The following is a 19,869-nucleotide window of genomic DNA, read 5'->3' as shown; positions in this document are numbered from 1 at the left end:
CGAGTCGTATCCTGGATACCTACCTGACCCCGGCTTACGGACCGCTGTTTCTTTTTATATTGCTTTGCTGACCTTACGAATTGCCTAGCGGCCGGCCGGGATGGTTGTAGGCCCATGCTTGTATTTATGTGAAGTGATAATAAAGGTTTAAAAAAAAAACAAAATAATCTTCCCCCAAGGGAATAGACGATTATTCCACTATGTCAGAACCCGTGAATTACTATTATATCCGGCAATACATATTAAAGAGCTGTCCAATTTGGAGACATTAACCAAGAGAATGCCACGAGTTCAGTAAAAACTTCTCGAAGCACCCGTGCCGAACAGGGTAGGTGAAGAAAATCATCAAACGTGGCTAAAATTAAAGCAGAGAAATACCATGCCTGTTTGACACTGAAATACGTGCTGCAGGGTCATGGTGAAGCCGGGTTTATAACGGATACTTGACAGGTGTGGGCAACTAAATCACGCCTTTTGCAAAGTGCAAAGCTGTGCAGAAACGTTTCTTCTTGTCTGTCTCTCACAGCTTGGCCAGGAGGAAGCAGGTATTGGACGGCGGCACGTAATGGCGTGCGTGCACACAGCCAATAATAGGGCATTGTTTGTTTTGGTGTCTCCCGGTAGACACTTTTGCAAATATCGCGGCCAATATTGCAAATATCGCGGGCATCGCGCTAGTTAGCCGATTTCGCGATTTTTTTTCGTGAATCGCGAAATCGCGAAAAGCTGGAGGGTCTGAATAATGAGATTAGCCCGTACAGTAGGTTTTTTTAATTCGCATCCCTCTCTCTCCAGAGACAGCAAATTTACCATTGCTCCCTTAATTAGAGCAATATCCTTTGGTCTTATTAACTCCGGAGAGGAGAAAAGCTCCGGTCTCCCAAGTTTGGTCAGGGTATTTTTAATGTAAGTCAACCACTCACTCTTGCTATAGTTTTCTAGAAGGAGACAATCTTTCATGATAGTCTGGTTCAGGGAGATTTACTGGTTCATCCAGGTCTTCAACCAGCATAATACAGGAGCCATACTTATCATGTCAGAAATAAAGCCTACCCCCAATTCAGAATGGATAGTATATGAGGGCGTAGACTGTGGCACTGAAAGAACTGATCTCATAAATTTATTTTCGGTCACCTGTAAACAATCAGGGGAACTATATCGCCATATTGAGCTGCCATATGTGGCTACTGAGAGGCATTTTGCCTTATAGATCTTCATTAGTGCTGCTATAGGCCTAGCCCCAAGTTTTTTCGTAAAGCCCTGGAGTGTAGAGGTAGTTCTTGCAAAGGAGATGTTTCTATTTGTAAGCTGCGGGCCCCAATTCCTTCTCTCATCAAATGTAATCCCCAGGTAGGGGAATGTGGACACCCTGCTAAGTTCTTCTTTCAGACAGAAAAAAGTTTTAGACTGCTTTTTCCTAGAGCACTTCCCCATAATCATGATTTGGGACTTTTTTACATTTATTTTAAGATCTAAGGATCCCATAAAGTTCCCAAATACATCCAGAAGCCGCTGTAATCCAACCACTGTCCGTGAAAGAAGGACAGCGTCATCCGCGTAGAGGAGAACTGGGATACCCAGGTCCCCTATGCGCGGTATGTCAAGGGTAGCCTCCTTTAGAGCAGGTTCAAGGGCATTTATATATACCGTAAAAAGAAGCGGGGCCAGGATACACCCTTGCCTGACCCCCCTTTCCGAGTTAAAATAACTAGTACAGCGCCCCTCGGCAGTAACCCTGACGGAGGCCAAAAGGCCAGAATGTAAGTATGCCAGGAGGTCAACTAAGGCCCGATCAAGACCCATGTTAATTAAGATTTGCCATAGCTTGGCCCTGTTTACAAGGTCAAATGCCGAAGAGAGGTCCATGAACCCCAGGTACATTGACCCCTCCTTGACCTTGGTATATTTGTCCACTAACATTTGCAAGTTAAGGCATTGGTCTAATGTGCTCCTTTTTGTTCTAAACCCATACTGTAAATTGGACAGGAGCCCTCTGTCATTGATCCAGTCTGTAATTTTGTTCAAGATTACCCGCCCTAAAATTTTGACCAAGGAATCTATTAGAGAGATAGATCGATAACAAGAGGGGTCCTGCCTATCTCCCTTCTTAAAGACTGGTATAATAATGGATTTTTTCCATGAGACCGGTATATTATTTTGGTTTAAAACGTTAAAAACACTACACAGGATCTTAGACCAGAATTTTGGGGCGCACTTAAAAACATCCGCGGGGACCCCGTCGGGGCCTGGGGCCTTATTTTTTAATGTCAGCTCAATAGCTCTTTCAATCTCTTCAGCCTCAAAAATCACCTGGCACCCTACAGATCCAACATGGGTATTAGCCATTCGACTTTCAGGGCCTGGTGTAGAGTATATTTCCTCAAAATGAGATATCCAGCCCTCGTCTGGAATGTTAGACTCAAGGGGAGTGTTCTCCTCTCCAGAGAATAACGGTTGATTTACAATTTTCCAGAACAGCCCACTGTCCCTAGGAGTCTCAGGGGCAAGTAATTGTGACCAGGCCTCATCTTTCAACTCCTTTTTCCTCTCTAAGATTACTTTTTTATAAGCAGATCTTAGAATAGCTATTTGGGCTCTGTCCTTAGGGGTCGCTTTTAGGGCCGTCAGTAAAACTCTGTGTGCCCTAGAGCATTTTTTGTCAAACCATCTTTTACCATGGTTTGTCCTCTGTCTAGGGCCTACATGTAAGGTTAAATTAATTTGTCTACAGATATTATCAAAGGCAGTGACCACCTCTGTATTTTGGGCCTGGTTCTCAAGGCATATGGCCACATCGTCCTCAACCTTTTCCAAAACTTCCTGCAAAAAGGTTTCAGGGACTATGTTTGACCATTTTAGCCTCCGACCTTGATCTTTTACAGCCACGCTTTGACCACCCTTAAGAGTTTCAGATTTCAGGGTGAATAGATCCACAGACTTTATCTCTATTAACACTGGGTTGTGGTCACTAAAGACCGATACCTCCGTCTTATATCTTAGTACCTTACACAACATAAAAGAAGTCATAAAAATATAATCAATTATAGTGCCTTCGTCTGTTCCTTTAAATGTAGGGGGCCTAGGATCACTATCCCCACAACCAGATTCGTAAAGATTCCATCTCGCCAGAAAATTTTCAAGTGCTTCCCCCCCTCTTAGAATGTTCAAAATGCATAGATGAAGAATATGGTGGACCTTCTATTTCATTACTGGCACACAGTTGATTACAGGGATGGATATTAAAGTCCCCTAAGAATATTAATTCAAAAGTATTCACATTTGTACTATAGACTGACAAAAATTTCTCCAATGAGTCTAGGTTAGTCCCGGTACATTCATTGGCACATGAATTATAAAAATTAATAAATAAAATCTTGGGAGTATCAGAATATGATAACTCAACAATTAAACAGTTCTGAGAACCTGAATTACACTGGCTTAGTGTGCCATTTAAGTCAAGTTTGAATAGACTTAGTAAACCTCCCTTGGCTCTACCAGCCGCACTGCATGTTGCTGGAATAGAAAAGTGCCTGTACCCATCCAAAGAAAAACTATTAGTCTGGTCCCAAGTCTCTTGAAAAGCTATAATGTAATAAGTTTTTAGTGAATTAGTCCAGGTATCATTCCCTACTTTAGCTTTAATGCCAGCAATGTTCCAAGTCCTTATTCTAGTAATAGGGTGAGGAGGCTTTATATTAGCCCTTTGATCGATTGGCTGTCAATCATTTTCCTCCAAAGAAGCTAGAGGGGCATATCGATTGGCCAGTGGGAGGGGTTGTTCAAATTGGTTATAGTTCCTGGACAGCATATAGCAGTATGGGTCCTGACTGATTAGTGGTTGAATTCCAAAATGGGGAGGAGGGGTAACAAAGCAGCGCTTAGGGAGATGTTGAAATGGTTTACGCTGGTCAGTGTTTAGATGTGTGGTAGTATTAAGATAATTATAAAAGAAACCAAGAGGGCGTGCACATACAATGTTATCACTAGTTAATAGGGAGGCCGCTCTAAGCAGTACTGTAGCAACATGCTGCGGATACTTAAAGTTAACGATGATGCAGTCCCCCCTACCATTTTATCTAGAGTTTCCTATCCAGCTGACTCTGCGGGTCGATATAATGTTGTTGGAAAAGGCAAGGGGAAACACACAATTCCTGTTCAACCATGATAAACATTTATTTTTCAGGGAGTCATGGGTCTCCGGCCTCGATTCACTAAGATAGGAATCCCCCTCTGGTACATTTGTAAGTACTACTATGTAGGGTGCGCAATCTGGTGGCAGATTAACTGCGCATCTTTTCTTTACTGCACTCCTCCCTTCATTGTTTCTCCCTATTATAGTAGATTGGTTACTAGGAGTTATGAGCGGTGGTTGAGTAACTTGTACAGATGGTTGGCAAATAGTGGCTGGTAAAGGGGGCGATTGGCTGACTGGAGCAATTTGAACAGTGTGTGCAGTATGAGTCAGCCTCTCCCCCCCCCCCTCACGGGATACAACAGCTTCCTTGTTTATGTTTTCGCCGGCCTTTACACTCTGATTTACTTTAATCTGGGTTAGATGAGAGTTCAAAAGGCCACCCAATCTGGTTACTTCCTTTGTTACCTCATCTAGTTTTGCCACAAGAGGTTTCATCATGATTTCTAGTTTGGATTCAATAATAGTAGCCAGCAAATCAATTTGATCAGGGTTCAAATTAAACAACTCGACCTGGGTTGAGGTATCGATTACTCCCCCAGAGCTAATGGATGTAGACCCAGCTTTTTTAGGTTTCCTATTCCCCCGCTTAGCAGCTTGCTTCCTACAGGCTCTAACTACTCTCCGTACCGGGGAGGGTGCCGCGTACATGTCGGGGAGGATTGTAGTGAAATATCCAGAGGATTATCCCGCTCCACCTGAGTTTGTACTATGAGTGCAGATGAGTCATGTTCAATGATTATTTGCGGGTCTTCTATGCAACTGCGTTCTAGCGAGGGAGTAACTGGGGGGGGGGGGGGGCGCCCTGACTTGTAGATGAAGCCGGAGGACTTATCCGATTTAAAGAAAGGCGCCTCTCTTTATTAATTTTATTTACTACTTTTACCAAGTAGTTGTCCATAGTGCTCGTCGTATGAGGGGTCTTTGCCGACCTAAGTTTGGACATTATAGGGATCTAACAGATGAATTCGATGCAATTTAAAACAAAACCAACCACTATTGCTTACACAGGTTCAGTTATAAGCCACAACATCAATAAAACCTAACTGAATGACTCACAATTTAAAGCAAAAAAGTCTCACAGGTTTGTGGGGTTTGGGGGTCGTAACAACCAAGGTCCATGGCCCAGCCCAGCCTCTTTCGGCCTCTGACGGCCACAGACGGCCCGCCCTCTGCCCGGGCTCAGCCCGGCGATGCCCGCGCACGTCCCGCGACGCGTGAGGAAGGGCTGTCTGAAGTACGCCTCCGGGCGGAAGCCCCAGCTGTTAGGCGGTGTCCCCGCGAAGCAGGGGACGCTGGGAATTGTAGTTTGTCCTGCCCTGCCCCTCTCAGCGGCCGCGGATGGTCTGCGGCGGCGGGGGCAAGCAGAGCTGGCTGGAGACCTGGAAATGATGCGAACAGGTAACGCTGACCCCAGAGCCGGTAAAAATGTTCCCCGCTCCACCGGAGGAAGGGCTGTCTGAAGTACGCCTCCGGGCGGAAGCCCCAGCTGTCAGGCGGCGTCCCCGCGAAGCAGGGGACGCTGGGAGTCAGTCATATGTATGGTTATAAGCATGCCAGGCCGAATGGCACAACTATACAAACCCTCAAATCCACACCTCAATCTGCCCTAATGCTCAATAAGCACTCTGTAACTATTGGTAAGAGTTTCACACTTTGGCTACAGATAAGTATCTTTACTCTTGTATACAATTCAGTCACAGAAGTTGACGGTAGTCACTAGTCCCACATGGTAACTTTATTGCTTAACGAAAGGCTCATCAACGGGCCAGGCCATTTCAATAAACTCTTAAACATCTGTCAGATGAGTCAGCATAAAAGCATACAACCTTTTTCAAGAAAAGTTAACCCATTGAGTGTGATTTAGGCAAAGTAATTTGCTTTTTAATCTTATTCCTGACATTTTGTTTACCCTAGCCCTTTGGAGTGAACCAGCCTGGACCCTATATCATGTATACAACAGTGGATGCGAATGGATATATGAAAAATGCTTCAGGTAGGAGGAATGCTTTTAAACGCATTTGAACAATTGTGCAGGCTGGTGGTACATTGCATTATTTAGACCATCTGGCATTATTTTTAACAAACATTTGTCTGATACACACGTGTCACATCATATGCTTAGTATGGGATGGGATTTGCTGTATTGTTAAACTCATTGTACTTCAATTGATGAGTATTAATGTAATATGTTCTTATGAACTGTATACCTCACAGGTTCTTAATGACTACAGTATGTTTTAATATGGAAAAGTTTGTTTCTCTGGAAAATATCACAGAGGTAACTCAGTCTTATTTAAGGAATTCTGCTTTAGAAGACACCATCTCCTATAACAGGATCCACTTGGCACATTGTCTTTGCCAGACCACCAAGGCCTAAGAAAATTAGGGACGACTGGGCAACCATTTAATAAGCATTGCCTTTGATCCCTGCTGCTGCAGAAACTAGACACATTTGCAAACTCACTGAATGCCAAAAACCTCCCTTGCACAAAACGACTTTTCAGAAGACCGAAGTTAGTGTGCAGATTGACTGTGAAAGCATCATGTTGTAGTTGGTTATTTATTATTCTTTAATCTTCTGTGGTGTAGTCAGTTGTGGAAGCCATCATGGACTAATTGCTGCTGACGTGGCTGATGAGCAGGCCCTTTTTCTTTCCCAGGTTGCGCCAAAGCCTTTGTTTCGGGTGTGGCCTTTCCTAAATACTGGTCAACCGGGAATGATCTCCCTTTCGATTATGTTTGAGTAACCACTGCCTCATCATGGGGTAATAGTCTGTACCTGTGGCTCCTCAGTAAGTGCATGGAGCGTGAGTGGATTTTGAGTGACTAGATGTGGCGTAGTAGGGATGTACATGCCAACCGGTGTCGCCAAGTACACTCTGGGCAGTAGGACATGTTAATTGAAAAACCACTGATACGTATTTTCTGTGAAAAGCTCAGAAAAGGTATCTGTGCCAACAGAAGGTACAGTAATTCACATTGCTTATTAGAATCCATTCACCTACATCTGAAATGGTATGGATCATCTTCCACAAGTATTTGTTGGCTCCACGTAGTAAGAAGACTGTACATTTAAGAGGTGCCATTTTGGTAAAATAATTGTGTTGTTCGCCTACTTTATGGATGTGTTTTTGATGGCTGTTTAGTGGTGTTGGCTCAATTGTCAACATCCTGTTGCTAAAACAAATATTTTAATGCAGTTCTTTATAGTGAATTGAACATATGTGCTTAAAGTATCAGTACAATTTGGATTTACCACAGACATTTATTTTACTGTAGGTTATTCTTTCACTTATTGATAATTTATCAAAAGCTCTATGTATGGTCTGTTTTATCTAAGCAATTGCTTATGTATCTTCATTTGCACTTTAGAGTCTTTAAAGGCCTCAACGTAAACTTTTTCAGAAAATGGAAGTGGAAACTGTGGCCAAATTAATAATATATCAGGATATTTTTCAACATTTTTTAAACTCCTCTAGCCAAAATTGAACCAGTAAACTGAAACATGCTTTGTTTTTGTTTCAGTGATGCTGAGGAAAGGGTGTATTGTTACTGAATTAAAGAACATGTACAAAATGGCAAAAAATGCATAAGTGGTTAACATTTATGTTTGACATTTTCTTTTCCAACTATTTATCTGTAGTTGTTTCTCGTCTTACCTTCGTATAGATATGTCACTTTTTGTTCACGTATTTCTTTTAAATAGTGATCGACTTTGAGCTCATGATACATGCTGCGAACGGCAGTCAGATTCTGAATGAAATCCGCTTTGAGTAACACAACCGCCTCATTTTGAAACCAACATCCGACTGCGCCTCGCCTCTGCAGCATGTGAAAGCTTATATTTACCTCACAACTTGTGAGGAATATCTGTATTCTAATTATCAGAAACAGATGGCGAAGGGGCTGAGTCGAGAACGTGTCTGCATTTTGAAAATGGAATATGCTCGGTGAAATATTAACAGACTTGAAGTAGATTGATTTACTTTTTTCCAGGAATTAAGAAGCTGTTTGGTGTACCAGAGAAACCTTTTTAAGGAACAGTAAGATTTTTCAGAACACGCAATAAAAATATGTTAGTAAAATCGATTGAATATGTAATTCCTCGAACGTTCAGATCCCACCCTGATTACTACTATGTAGGGACGCTGAGTTACCCGTTGGCGTTGTTATTGGTGCATTACTAATTAAAAATTAAAAAAAGGAAAATGTCGGTGCGGTATTAAACGTCCTTACAGCCGCCCAGTGGCCCCATAGTATTTGACACCTTAAACCATTATTGCTCTGAAGACATATCGGCACGTTCCATAATGAGTTCTTGGAGCTCAGACTTAGTGTTAAAAGTGAAAGTCTCAGAAGGCAACATTATGGCTACAACGCCATAACCGGCTATGAGCCTCTTGACCGCTATGAACCTTTCAACTTGTCATGCCACCTCTCACCTTTACTGACCCCATATTAAAAAGCGACACAACTTTGAAAGAAAGTGCACGGACATGCCCTGCGGTAAAAGAAGGAATGTATCGTTCAGAAATGCTCTCTAACTTTCTTCTTTATAGCCACGTGTTTTCTTCTTTTTACCTACTCCTGCCTTCATCTTAGGTTTTTCTGATCATCCACTATAGTCTCTTCTCCATTTCCCTATATTCCTTCTTTCCGATTTAAAGTTTTACTTAAAAGTATCTATATTTGAAACGTCATGGGGGCACCTCTTTTAACCCTAAAGTAGCCCTGGTTCTAATTTATTAAACAATATATTGTAAAAGCAGAAAGTGAGTTTTCCCTAGCGTTTGTTTCATTTTGCCACGAATTATCAAAGTATGGCTTCAGGCCACCGGTGTTCCACGCCTTTTCCATCTGAATTATTTGGGTGGTCCTGTACTTGTCTTCACGGAGAGGAGATGGTGGTGTATTGACAACAGGTGAGGATTTGGCCCTGAAAAAGGACCATAAAACAAATTTGACAGAGCTTTAAAGATAGCTTTAAAAGGTTGAATAGAGGATAGCTGTTATTAAAAATCTTCAACCCTCAATTGTGCTAAATTGGGAGAAACCGTAGACAGTGCGGAGGTGAATATGTAGCCCTACTTGTTGGAGACGGCACATTTTTTATTGAAGTTAATAGAAGTTAGATCAACCCCCTCCCACCCTAAAATTCTTTATACTTTTGAGATCCTTCATAAGAGGACAGTTAGGCCCTAGTAAATTTCGACCCAGCCTGCAGTCTTGCAGGAACTGTTGTGTAGGATTATATTCACTGCAAGCCACATGTCATCCCTAGTTGTACATTACCTGGTACCTGTGACATACCCAGCCCTTTTAGTTCTGGTCAGAGTTCTCCAATGAGGATCTCGTGAGCTACTAGTAGCTCTGCAGCTGCCTCTATGTAGCATTCCAGCCTACTAATTTAGAAGCTTTTGCGCAGTTGAATTAGTATATGTATACCAAAATTGAAAAGTGTGTATTTGTGACAAAAATGTAAGTATTTTCAGAACTCATTTCCTGCTGTTTGGAGAAAAATAGCTGAATTTGTTAAAAATATTTAATGTTGATATTTGTGGTGATAAATTGTGCGTCATGGGAAAGATTTATTACTAATACACTTAGCCTTGTGCCTGGAGCATTGCAACTATCGCTTGTATCAATTACCCATGCAGAGGCATTCAAAATTGATAAAGCCTTTTTCACATTACTGCTGGCAGTCCTTCCTGATGCACTGGGATGATCACTGCTGGTAATCTTGCCTGGGGTGGCCACTAATTTAATCATTTCTGATGTGGTCCCTGTTACAACACTAATAATATTAGTACAGTGGGACACATATGTAAGTAGCTCCTAGTAAAGGAAATGTTGGAGACCCCTGCTTCAGCGTGTGTGAAGAATTTGATTAGCTTAAGCAATGTACCTTTGTTTAACTATAATTTATATTGCCTTTTAAAGTCCCGTTCATGCTTACAATAAGTTCTGACCAGAAAACATCACTGTTGGCACAAGGAGATCCCCAGTTTTAGTGTTCGACATTTAATGACATTAGCTTTACTTTTGACAACCAGTCGAAACCTTTGCTCTATCGCAACCGATTGCACCCTACAAAGAGTAGGCCCAGTTTTCCTATTGTCTTGCATAAGCCAAACCACACAAATCATTTAAGCCGACATTTATCTCCAATAGCATCAGTAAACAATACTTTAAAGAGACAGTCATGGAACTTGTGACTGGAACTGCACCAGTGACTACTCTAGGTCTCCAGGGAGGTCAAATGAGAACTGAATGACCGATGTTTGCTCAAAAGAAAGTTTCAGTGCTTAGTTAACATATCCTAGCAGTTTTAACTTCTCCTGCACGCCAACTAGCTCTCCTGCACACCAACGTCAGCCAGAGCTTTCGTGCAATGAACTTAGGAACACAAAAGTGTCTTCAGAATATTTTCACAGCAAAAGACTTTAATGGTCTCTTAGCATAGAACTTTATCAAATGACCACACTCCTGAAGTGCTGTTGAGTGTTTTCCCCTATTTTTAGTTCCTGCCCCCAGCTAGCTTTCAGATCTTTGATGTTGATAGAACTAATTTGTGCAGTACTAATTCTTAGAGTAGACTTTAAGTCAGGCCATTGCTTATCCTTCCTCTCTTTGTATATATGTTTCTCTCCCTCAAAGCACAGTTCCTTCACCATGCTTCCTGGCAACAGTGAAGTACTTTTATTTTAGTATTTTTTTGCTTTCACTTCTATGTTCAGCTTCACCTTTCACATCCCTCCACCGAAGTATCCTTGTTGCTTCCACCATCAGCTTGCTTCTGTTCTCCTCCCTGTCTGGATCACATGTTTGGTTCCTAAAACTCCACCCTATTCCAGGTCCTCCGTTGCTCCCCCTCCACTCCCTGCTCTTGCTCCTGTTGCTCTGTGGCTTTTGCTTACTTTCCTTCTCCTCCATTGGTTTATTATCCGGTTCTCTTTTTTTTTTAAACTATGTTTACTTTATTTATTTATTTTGGGTTGGTGGCGAAAGCTGCAATCAGCTATAAGACTGGTCCTTTCTCAGGCAGTCAGTCACAAAACTTTATTTCAAATATCAGAGTTGCTGGCACATAGCACAGACACGTATGGGATGGAAAGGGAAAATCACCAAAATGACACCACTGTGGGATGTGAACTCACTAGGCAACCTTAGATCATGCAAGGGGTTCACACAATGGGACTACATAGGGATCTCCACGGTAGGGGACCTGTGGGAAAAAGACACGGTGGTAACGTTTTCCCACCTTCAACAGCAATACGGTCTAGGCCCCACCGAGACATTTAGATATGTACAGATACGTCATGCACTGCTTCAAGCGATCCCGGCAGGCACCGTACCGCCGGAAGCCTCGCCACTAGAGGACAGACTATTGACAGACTTTATACCGCACAGAGCGACCTCCCTCACATATAAAAAACTGGTAAATAATTTGGATGACTCTACACTTAAACTTAAAGAGAAGTGGGTGGAGGAGATAGGCGACTTAGATGAATCAGAATGGAATGCAGCACTTGCCTCCCCAAAGGAAATAGGTATTTCGGCAAAATTTAGATTAGTGCAACTTAAAATTCTGCACCGCTCTTACTACACTAGAACACTACTTCACAGGATACAAAGGGCGACACATCCCTTCTGCCTGAGGGGTTGCGGGGAGGAGGGAACGCTATTCCACACACTTTGGGACTGCCCAAAGATTCAAGAATTCTGGAAGCAGGTTATGCGCACTGTCTCCCAAACCCTCAAGATCTCCGTCCTACCTGAACCCCGTAAGTGTCTGTTGAATATCTGGGACCCCACTGACCTGGATAGGTACGGATTGATATGGGCCACACTGGCGGTAACAGTGGCTAAGCGAGACATTGCACAAAAATGGGGGGCTCCGGATCTGCCTACGGCAACTAGATGGACTAGAAATATGGACCTGCTGATGGTGGTGGAAAGGGCGGTATATGTACTCAGGGCTTGCCCCCGTAAGTGGAACAAGGTCTGGACCCCGTGGAATGCCTACGGGGGGGAAATCTGCGAACCCTTGCCAGAAGGAGAAGACTTAGATTTCGAAGAGGAAGATGAGTAGGGGATGGGCGGTGGGGTGCTGGATGTTGATATCCGACAAAATGCTAGGCCGTTCTGGCCTTGCCATGGCCAGGAAAGCGGCCATGAGAGGTGCTGTTGGTCAACTATGGACATCTGTGACAAACTGGAAAATGATGACATGGGTTAAGTTTATTTCTATTTGTTATTGAATTGTATTCTTCACATATTACTATTTGTGTTAGGAGGGTACGGGGGAAATACCTCATATACTGTGAAACGATATACTGAGCTTCAATGCTTGTACGAAGACAACTAGTAGATACCAACCAGGTCCTGATAGGACAACACTCACCTTCGTCTGATTGTAAATTGAATAAGATGATTTAACATAATGTACTTAAATTAGAAAAGTTATTATTTCTGAAATGCAATAATGTGTATGCACCTTATGCCTTCATGTTAATAAAGATTTAAAAAAATATATATATATCAGAGTTGCTCATAAAAGTACAAAAGAGACACAATTAATGGACGGGATGCAGAACAAATCAAAACATTCACCCCCAGTCAAGAGATCTGGGTTAAATCCATCATTCTTTTGCTCTCCATGCCACCCCAGTTTAGACCAGGCCATATGCAAATCAGTCTTGACCCTGTGCCTCATGGGAACAGTCCTGCCAAGCCGGGTCCTCCCTGGACCGAAACAAACGTCCTAGGTCCGGTTTCAGGGTTTCACCCCTCATCAGCCAGGATAGCATGAATCCAGTGGCACAGTGAGCTCGGGACCCACGTCTAGGCATGCCCAGAGCACTTAGGGCCAGAAAGCAAAAGACACACAATTGCACAGTCATTAAAAAACTAGCACACTATTAAAAAAGCATTTACTTTTGACCACGTACAATGGATTTTAAAAAAGAACCAACCGTAAAACATGCAATATCATCCTTCAGCATTTGTAAGAAATGCAACGCTGCTCTACATTTATCAAAATTATAATTTCTTAGCAAAGGCATTAAAAACAAGTGTAGTGTAAACTTCAAAATTTTGACAAAGTCCTGATCTGAGGTGCCATCGCAGGTACAGGCTCCCACATTTGAACTGTTGAATTGTCTTAAGGGAAAACATAACAGATTACAAATCGTATGTGATCTGAATCTACAAAACAGGACCCTTTCCCACTGTCTAGATACCAATTAAAATTAGGGTTCAATACCAGCAGCAGCATGCACAACTGCAAACTTTTCTCACTGGTGCCTTGGATATTTTAGTACAGCCTAACATTTGTACAGCAACCAAGGAATTTTCAAGCCATTGTCTGAAGTGAAACATCCAGTAATAAAAAAATTGATCGAGAGAAGCGTGGGAATTTAAGCAAACAGATTACCACTGATTAACGGGACCAAGCTTAATATTATCCTTGAAACATATGAGCCCATGATCCTCATGCCAATTGTAAGGTGGGGTACATGGTGGAAGAGATAGGAGATAACTACAAAAACAATTCTCCACCTTTAAGATGGATGAGTTAGCATAGCCCCATACTCTTGCTCCATATGTCGCATCAGGGACATATTAGGTCTTGTAAATTTCTAACATCGGAGTAATAGGTTTACCACCAAAAGGTATTTAGTTAAACAAAGCCCCCATTACTCTGCTGAATTTTTGATAACAGGTCATAATATTGTTTCCCTAAGCGAAGTGAGAGTTATAAACTACCCAAAAATAAGGCAAATGTGCTACCTTTTCAAGCCTATTATTACCAATGGCAAAAGTGCGCAAATGTGATTTACTCTAACCACGGGACATCATGTGAGACTTTGAAAAATGAGTGTCAAGATCTACATCAGACATAAAATCAGTATAAACAACCGCCAGGTTCCTCAGAGCCTTCGGGGTATGGGCCAATACAACTGCGCCATCAGCGTACTACAATACCAGTACTGATTTTGTATTAAATGCGGGCACATCTAAGCATTTATTAACCAGGTGCAAATGTGGTTTCTATATGAAATAAATAAAAGCGGAACAAGAACTTATCCTTGACGAACACCTCCTTCTAATTTAAAAGCAGCAGCTTTTTCCCTATCGGGGTCAAATGTAACCTTGGCTCTGAGATTGAGATTCAAGTCCGAGAGAAGGTTAACCATTGCTACATCAAGGCCTTATTTTAATTGGAGGAGCCAGAGTTTTTTTTTTTTTACAGCTAACCCTGTCAGATGCACTATATAAGCCCAGCCCATAAAGGTTATCTACAGTGGGCAACATCTTGCTTTTGTATATTTGCTAATTAAGAAATGAAAATGTAAGCATTGCTCGAGTACCCAGCTGGTCTCTAAACCTATACTTAAAAGGACTTATTATGTTGTTCTGTTTACCCACTCTCTGTGGAAACCAATTCTTCCGATTATTATTACCATGGAATCAATAAGTGGGATCAGTCTGTAACATCTTGAATCGGTTATACTCACTTTTGTAAAAATAGGAACAATTGTGGATAATGATCAGGGAGTTGAGAAGTGCATTCATTGTATAATACATTGGTAATCAGGGTGATTCAGGGTGATCCAGAAATCTGTATTACAATTGATGCAGAGCGAAAAGAACCTCATAGTAATCGAAATGCAACTTATGTCAAGAAACTATATTGATGTAAACATTTATTAAACATTCCCAGTTAAGGCTGGTGATATTTTGTACTTCTTTTCAAGGGCATATTAGAAGTGTGGCTCAGGGGTTAGAGGCAGCAGACCCGGAAGCTGAGATCGGTCCTGGACCAGGGTTCAATTCCCCGCCTCGGCGGGTCCTGGACTAAAAATTCCACGGACTCGATAATTCTCGCCCCGGTGCCTCCTCGACTCACGGGTTCACACTCTGCGACTCTGGGCAATAGCTTGCTTAATCTCCACAACGGCCCCTCGCGGCGGGATGCCTGACTTTCACCTTGTGGATATCCTGCTATCTCACAGGGGAATACCAGGACGGGTTCCCTAAGCAAGCGCCGGGAAACCCTTTGTGGTAGCTGTGCGCTATATAAGCTCAACTACATTTACATTTACATATTAAACTGTGCATGACAAGCTGTGATCATCTCTAAGTTTCTAGGTTTTCTGTCTCAAAAATGGGCTTTGCGCATCTTCTTTTAATTTACCACTCTAGGATCGACGTCCATTATTTTGGAATCAGCAGATTTTTTATAAAAAAAAAAAAAAAAGCCTAACTGCTGCAGTGTCTGCACACATACATCTGCGTGTGTGATGACACATTCAACCATTTAAATTATTCCACTAGAGCTGACCTTTTTGCCACCGTTTTTTGTCAATACTGTTCCCCATTGGCAAATAGCATTATTTTTAGGTCTCGCTCCCGAAAACTTCACCTGTCTCTTCCATATCTATTTTTCCAATACATTACATATAGCTGAGAGTGGGCTTTGGGTCAGCCTCTTGCTCATGTTTGGATGGCTTTGTAGTCTGTCTCAAGTATCTGCTATTGATGCAATGGCTTTTCTCCAAGTTCTTATATTTGCCCAGTCCAAGAACATTTCAGTCTCACAGTATTTTGATTGGATGAGTTGCCTCCTACCACTGTTGATTGCTGCATTTGTCAATTGCAGTGCATAAGAGACAATATTTTCTACTCCTCTCTTTTGTGATCTACTCCCCCTTCTTCCTACCTCTTTGTGTACAATTACAACCCACTCCTAGTGCCTGCTTGGCTCTTCCCTTCCAACCCCTTAACGCCTGTTGCCTGGCCACCTTTATTGACGGATGACCATCTCAGATTGGTTTTGAAATCATTGTACTTTGCCCCCCACGTGTTCTAATGTGCACAAGCACCACAGTCCTTTCAGAATAGGTTTTGTTTTAATGTTAACAAAACTCATTCCAAGATGGCCACTGTGCCTGCGCATGCATACATGACAGCCATCTTGAATATGTTTTGTTAAAAAGGAAACCATTCTACATTAGCAATGTCAATAGTTCAGTGTCACAGAATTGGCTTTGCCAATGCTTGATTTGATTGTGAGTGTATAAAGAAGACAGCCAGAAGTACTTTTTGAACACATTGTGCACGTAATGTAATGAACCTGCGCTATGTACTTAACCATATGGGCCGCAATGCTTACTAGTGTTCTTCAGTCATCTATGTTCTGTAGGTAAAGGGAAATTCCCATCAGCAATGTATAGCCTTACTACAGGAATACACATTTACAAAAAGCAAATGTTCTACATCCGTCTCTCTTCATGATGTTCTCCTTCATATTAAATTATCAGTTACTGCCAAACACCAAACCTCTGGTTTATACTGGTTTTAAAGTTGGGGGGGGGGGGAGACTATGAAAGTGAGCAAGAAATGGGAGGTGAACACCGTTTGAGGTCTCGCCTGCAACAGCACATGCGCTTGCAAGACATATTGTATACAAGGGACTTGCAGTGCGCCCATTGCTTAATATTGGGTGGCTTCATTGTCACTGTCACTCTTGTTTGCTGCCTTCTAATTGGCACGTGCTTGCTGGCTTCAGTTTATATTCTTTCGGCTAGAGCATGGACCAAGTACTGATTGCTTCAGCTTGATTACTGTTCTTCATCTGATGGCACTGTCATTCAGATACTTCTTTTATTTTTTATTCCTCCTAGTCATCGCTGCTGAACCTCTTTCATCTGTATCTATATTTTCTATGTCACATGCACTTCAGATACGCCTTTTTCTTCTTTGAAATGGACATTTATTGAAACAACAGATGTTATCTGCTTTTAGTGTGACTACAAATGTTAACTACTTCTGAGTGTATTTGAACTAATACATGGACATGCCACAATTGCTTTCTTTATGTGGTAGAATTTGTTTTAACCAAACAACATTCTTTTTCTTTTTCACACGCAGGGATATCAACTTATTTGGTCAGAATCACATGGGTGTTGTGCCGAGAGCTAACAAGCATTGACAAAGCAAATAGATCTCACTTTTGAGACTATTAGCTCAGCCACTGTCTTTTGTTCCTGCAGGAGAGCACGAGCTTTGCTGACTTTAAGAATGATTTGTAACCATGCTGTATTGTGTGGCTAAAAATGATGCATCCAGTGCTAATGCACGTCATTTCTAAAAAAAAAGTGCATTAGCCCTGGGTAAGTCATTGCGCTTTTTAAAATTCGTTTTAGCCACACTGCAAAGCATCCGTGCTACTGTACAGCATGGCTAAAAAATATTTGCAAAGCCAATAGCTCTCGTAGGCAAGATCTATTGCCTTTGCCAATGCTTGCTTGTTGGCTGGGCTTGTTTTGAACAGCTCTGCCAATGCCTGCTCCTTTTGGAAGTGTATATGTCTGTCACAACACAGCCCTCCTGCATCCCATAGGTACTTGTCACTCTCAGTCAATTGTTGTAGTAATCTGCTTGATTGTTTTAAATGTGGCTAAGTTTGTGTTGGGCAACATGAACCTTACATTGTTACCTCAAAAGTAAATCACTTGCACAGTTTGACGAATCACTCACAGTCTCTGCAGTGTCCTGAGGACACACAATGGCAGCCCCTCCCAACAGTTATCAAAACACGCCAACTCGTAAATAGGAACTGGGCTCACATGCTCTCACTTTATTCATGCCCAGTACTCTTGTCTCCATAACTTTGATAGGTGCCTATGGTCCATGCACTATAATGATGACATGGGGAGGTTGAGTCCACCTGCCAGTATACATGACGGAGCCCACTTGATACGGGGCTGCTACCCCTTTATCTCCCTTGAGATCCCCAATGCAGCTATAATGCACACACTGCCTAACCTGAGCTGAGGCAGTTTACGCTTTACCCCTATTTGAGGTGGAGTGCAGCATAAGAGGACTGTACCACAAACGTACAAAGCAAGCTAAACAAGCAGAGACCTTCCTGCCTGAAAAGGTACCCCACTCATTGACCATGGTGCCGGCCAGAAAAGACCATCTCACAGGAAGAAGAAAGAAGAGGGTATTGAGGCACTCAGAGTCCTCTGCACAAGTTGTACTATCCTGGCACGGGGCACCAAAGCCACCAGGCTGTGAGGGAATGACTCGCTCTCTGTAGCACAGTCTGCCTCACCAGTAGCGGCTGCCACTGGAAGCGGGTGGTGAGAATGTCTCTTGTGTTAATTGACCCTCGGCTCGCCTTCCTACCTATTCTGAAGGTACAGCGGTGCTGACAAACTGTATGCATGAGAAGTCGTTGATACGGGCGGTGCTGACAAACTGTATGCATGAGAAGTCGTTGATACGGGCTGGGGACTAGAAGGCAGCATCATCCTCACTTGCCCCTCGTAGGTTTCATCATAAACATAAGCGGCATGCTGCATTGTGTGAGTTTGTCCAGGCTGGTCGTGCCGCAGGTCATAGCACCACCACCTGCAACAGCGCAGCATTACCCTTAGGCCAAATGCAGCAGCACCTCACATACATCAGGTAGCCACTCACTGATCCAAGGAATTATTTTATTTCTTGTTACCTTTCTAGTGGTCTGTGAGTTTCCCTTCTCCCTCAGTTTCGAGTCCAGAGTACAAGACTTGCAAAGGTACCCACAAGCTGATGGGTGCAGGTGGCCAACGGCAGATACAGCTGGGCCTTCTGCCAAAGAAGCCACAGAATGCTAAAAGCTTAAGGTTGAAGGAGCAGTAACAGTGCTCAAGGATTGTTGGTCAGTGATCTGCAGAATTATTTTCTGAAAAGCTTGCCCACCTCGGCCATCATTTTCCTCAGTTTGTTGATGGACAGCTCAGGCAGCGAGCCTCACAAGTCCTCAAATGTCCAGGACATACCTGTGCCTACATCGTGGTCTAGTAAAATGTTGATTTAAAAATTTAACACATTGCTGGAGTTAGCATCTGACCTTTCAACAAAGACAACACCCTGAGATTGACAGGCAGCTGTTTGCAGTAGCCTTATGCTATTCAAGAGTTATGCCTCCGTTACCCACTGCATGCCATTCACATCACGTCAGCCATGTTTTCTGCTTCGAACCCGTCGCTCCCTAACCTTTCAGTGACTATTCCTTAAAAATTGATTGTTGGCCTCGGGATGCAGTCTCTGTGTTCATAACATCATTAGTCAGTGACTTTGTCAGTGTGTAGGGTTGTCATACGCTGGAATGGCACCTTAAACTGAGCAATCTATCATCCTGGCACAGTCAATGAATCATGAAAAAATGTAATGAAAAAAAGCTGAAAGTGTAAGGCAGTGTTCTCTGGGCGTGAGGCAGAGTCCATGTTAGCCCAGCATCCGTATCCCAGCCACGTGATGTGCGCTTGTTTCTTTCACCTTCACCTAGCGTACTTAAACGACCGCCCATTGGGACTCGCTATGTCGTGATGGGGAAGGCCATTGGCATGACAATCTAAAGCTGCTTTCTGCGATGCTATCAGCGTAATGATAATTCCAGATGTGTAAAGCGCGACTTATCACCTCTAAGGGTATCGAGACAACCGGGGCCGTTGGGGAGATTAAGTGAGCTATTGCCCAGAGTCACATGATTGAGAGCTGAGCTATTGCCTGCGCCGCGGATCGAACCGCGAGCCCCGCAGTCCGGAGTCAGCGCATATGAGGCGATCGAATGGAGATATGTTTTTATATGGACACCATATTCTCTCACGATGTTGATT

At 42.8% G+C, this 19,869-nt stretch overlaps 1 protein-coding gene across 1 annotated transcript in view; it reads left to right on the top strand.

Moving 5' to 3' along the window:
- The window catches only part of ITFG1 (integrin alpha FG-GAP repeat containing 1), a 1,092,549-nt gene that overhangs the window by 843,543 nt on the left and 229,137 nt on the right, over nt 1-19,869 (top strand). Inside the window, exon 14 of the mRNA XM_078670869.1 lies at nt 6,110-6,188. Within this exon, the coding sequence (XP_078526995.1) occupies nt 6,110-6,188 (79 nt within the window). The remainder of the gene's footprint in view (nt 1-6,109; nt 6,189-19,869) is intronic.

This window comes from Lissotriton helveticus, chromosome 12, assembly GCF_964261635.1.
Source record: "Lissotriton helveticus chromosome 12, aLisHel1.1, whole genome shotgun sequence".
NCBI classification, from domain to species: domain Eukaryota; kingdom Metazoa; phylum Chordata; class Amphibia; order Caudata; family Salamandridae; genus Lissotriton; species Lissotriton helveticus.
This window is presented reverse-complemented; position numbering and strand designations above follow the sequence as displayed.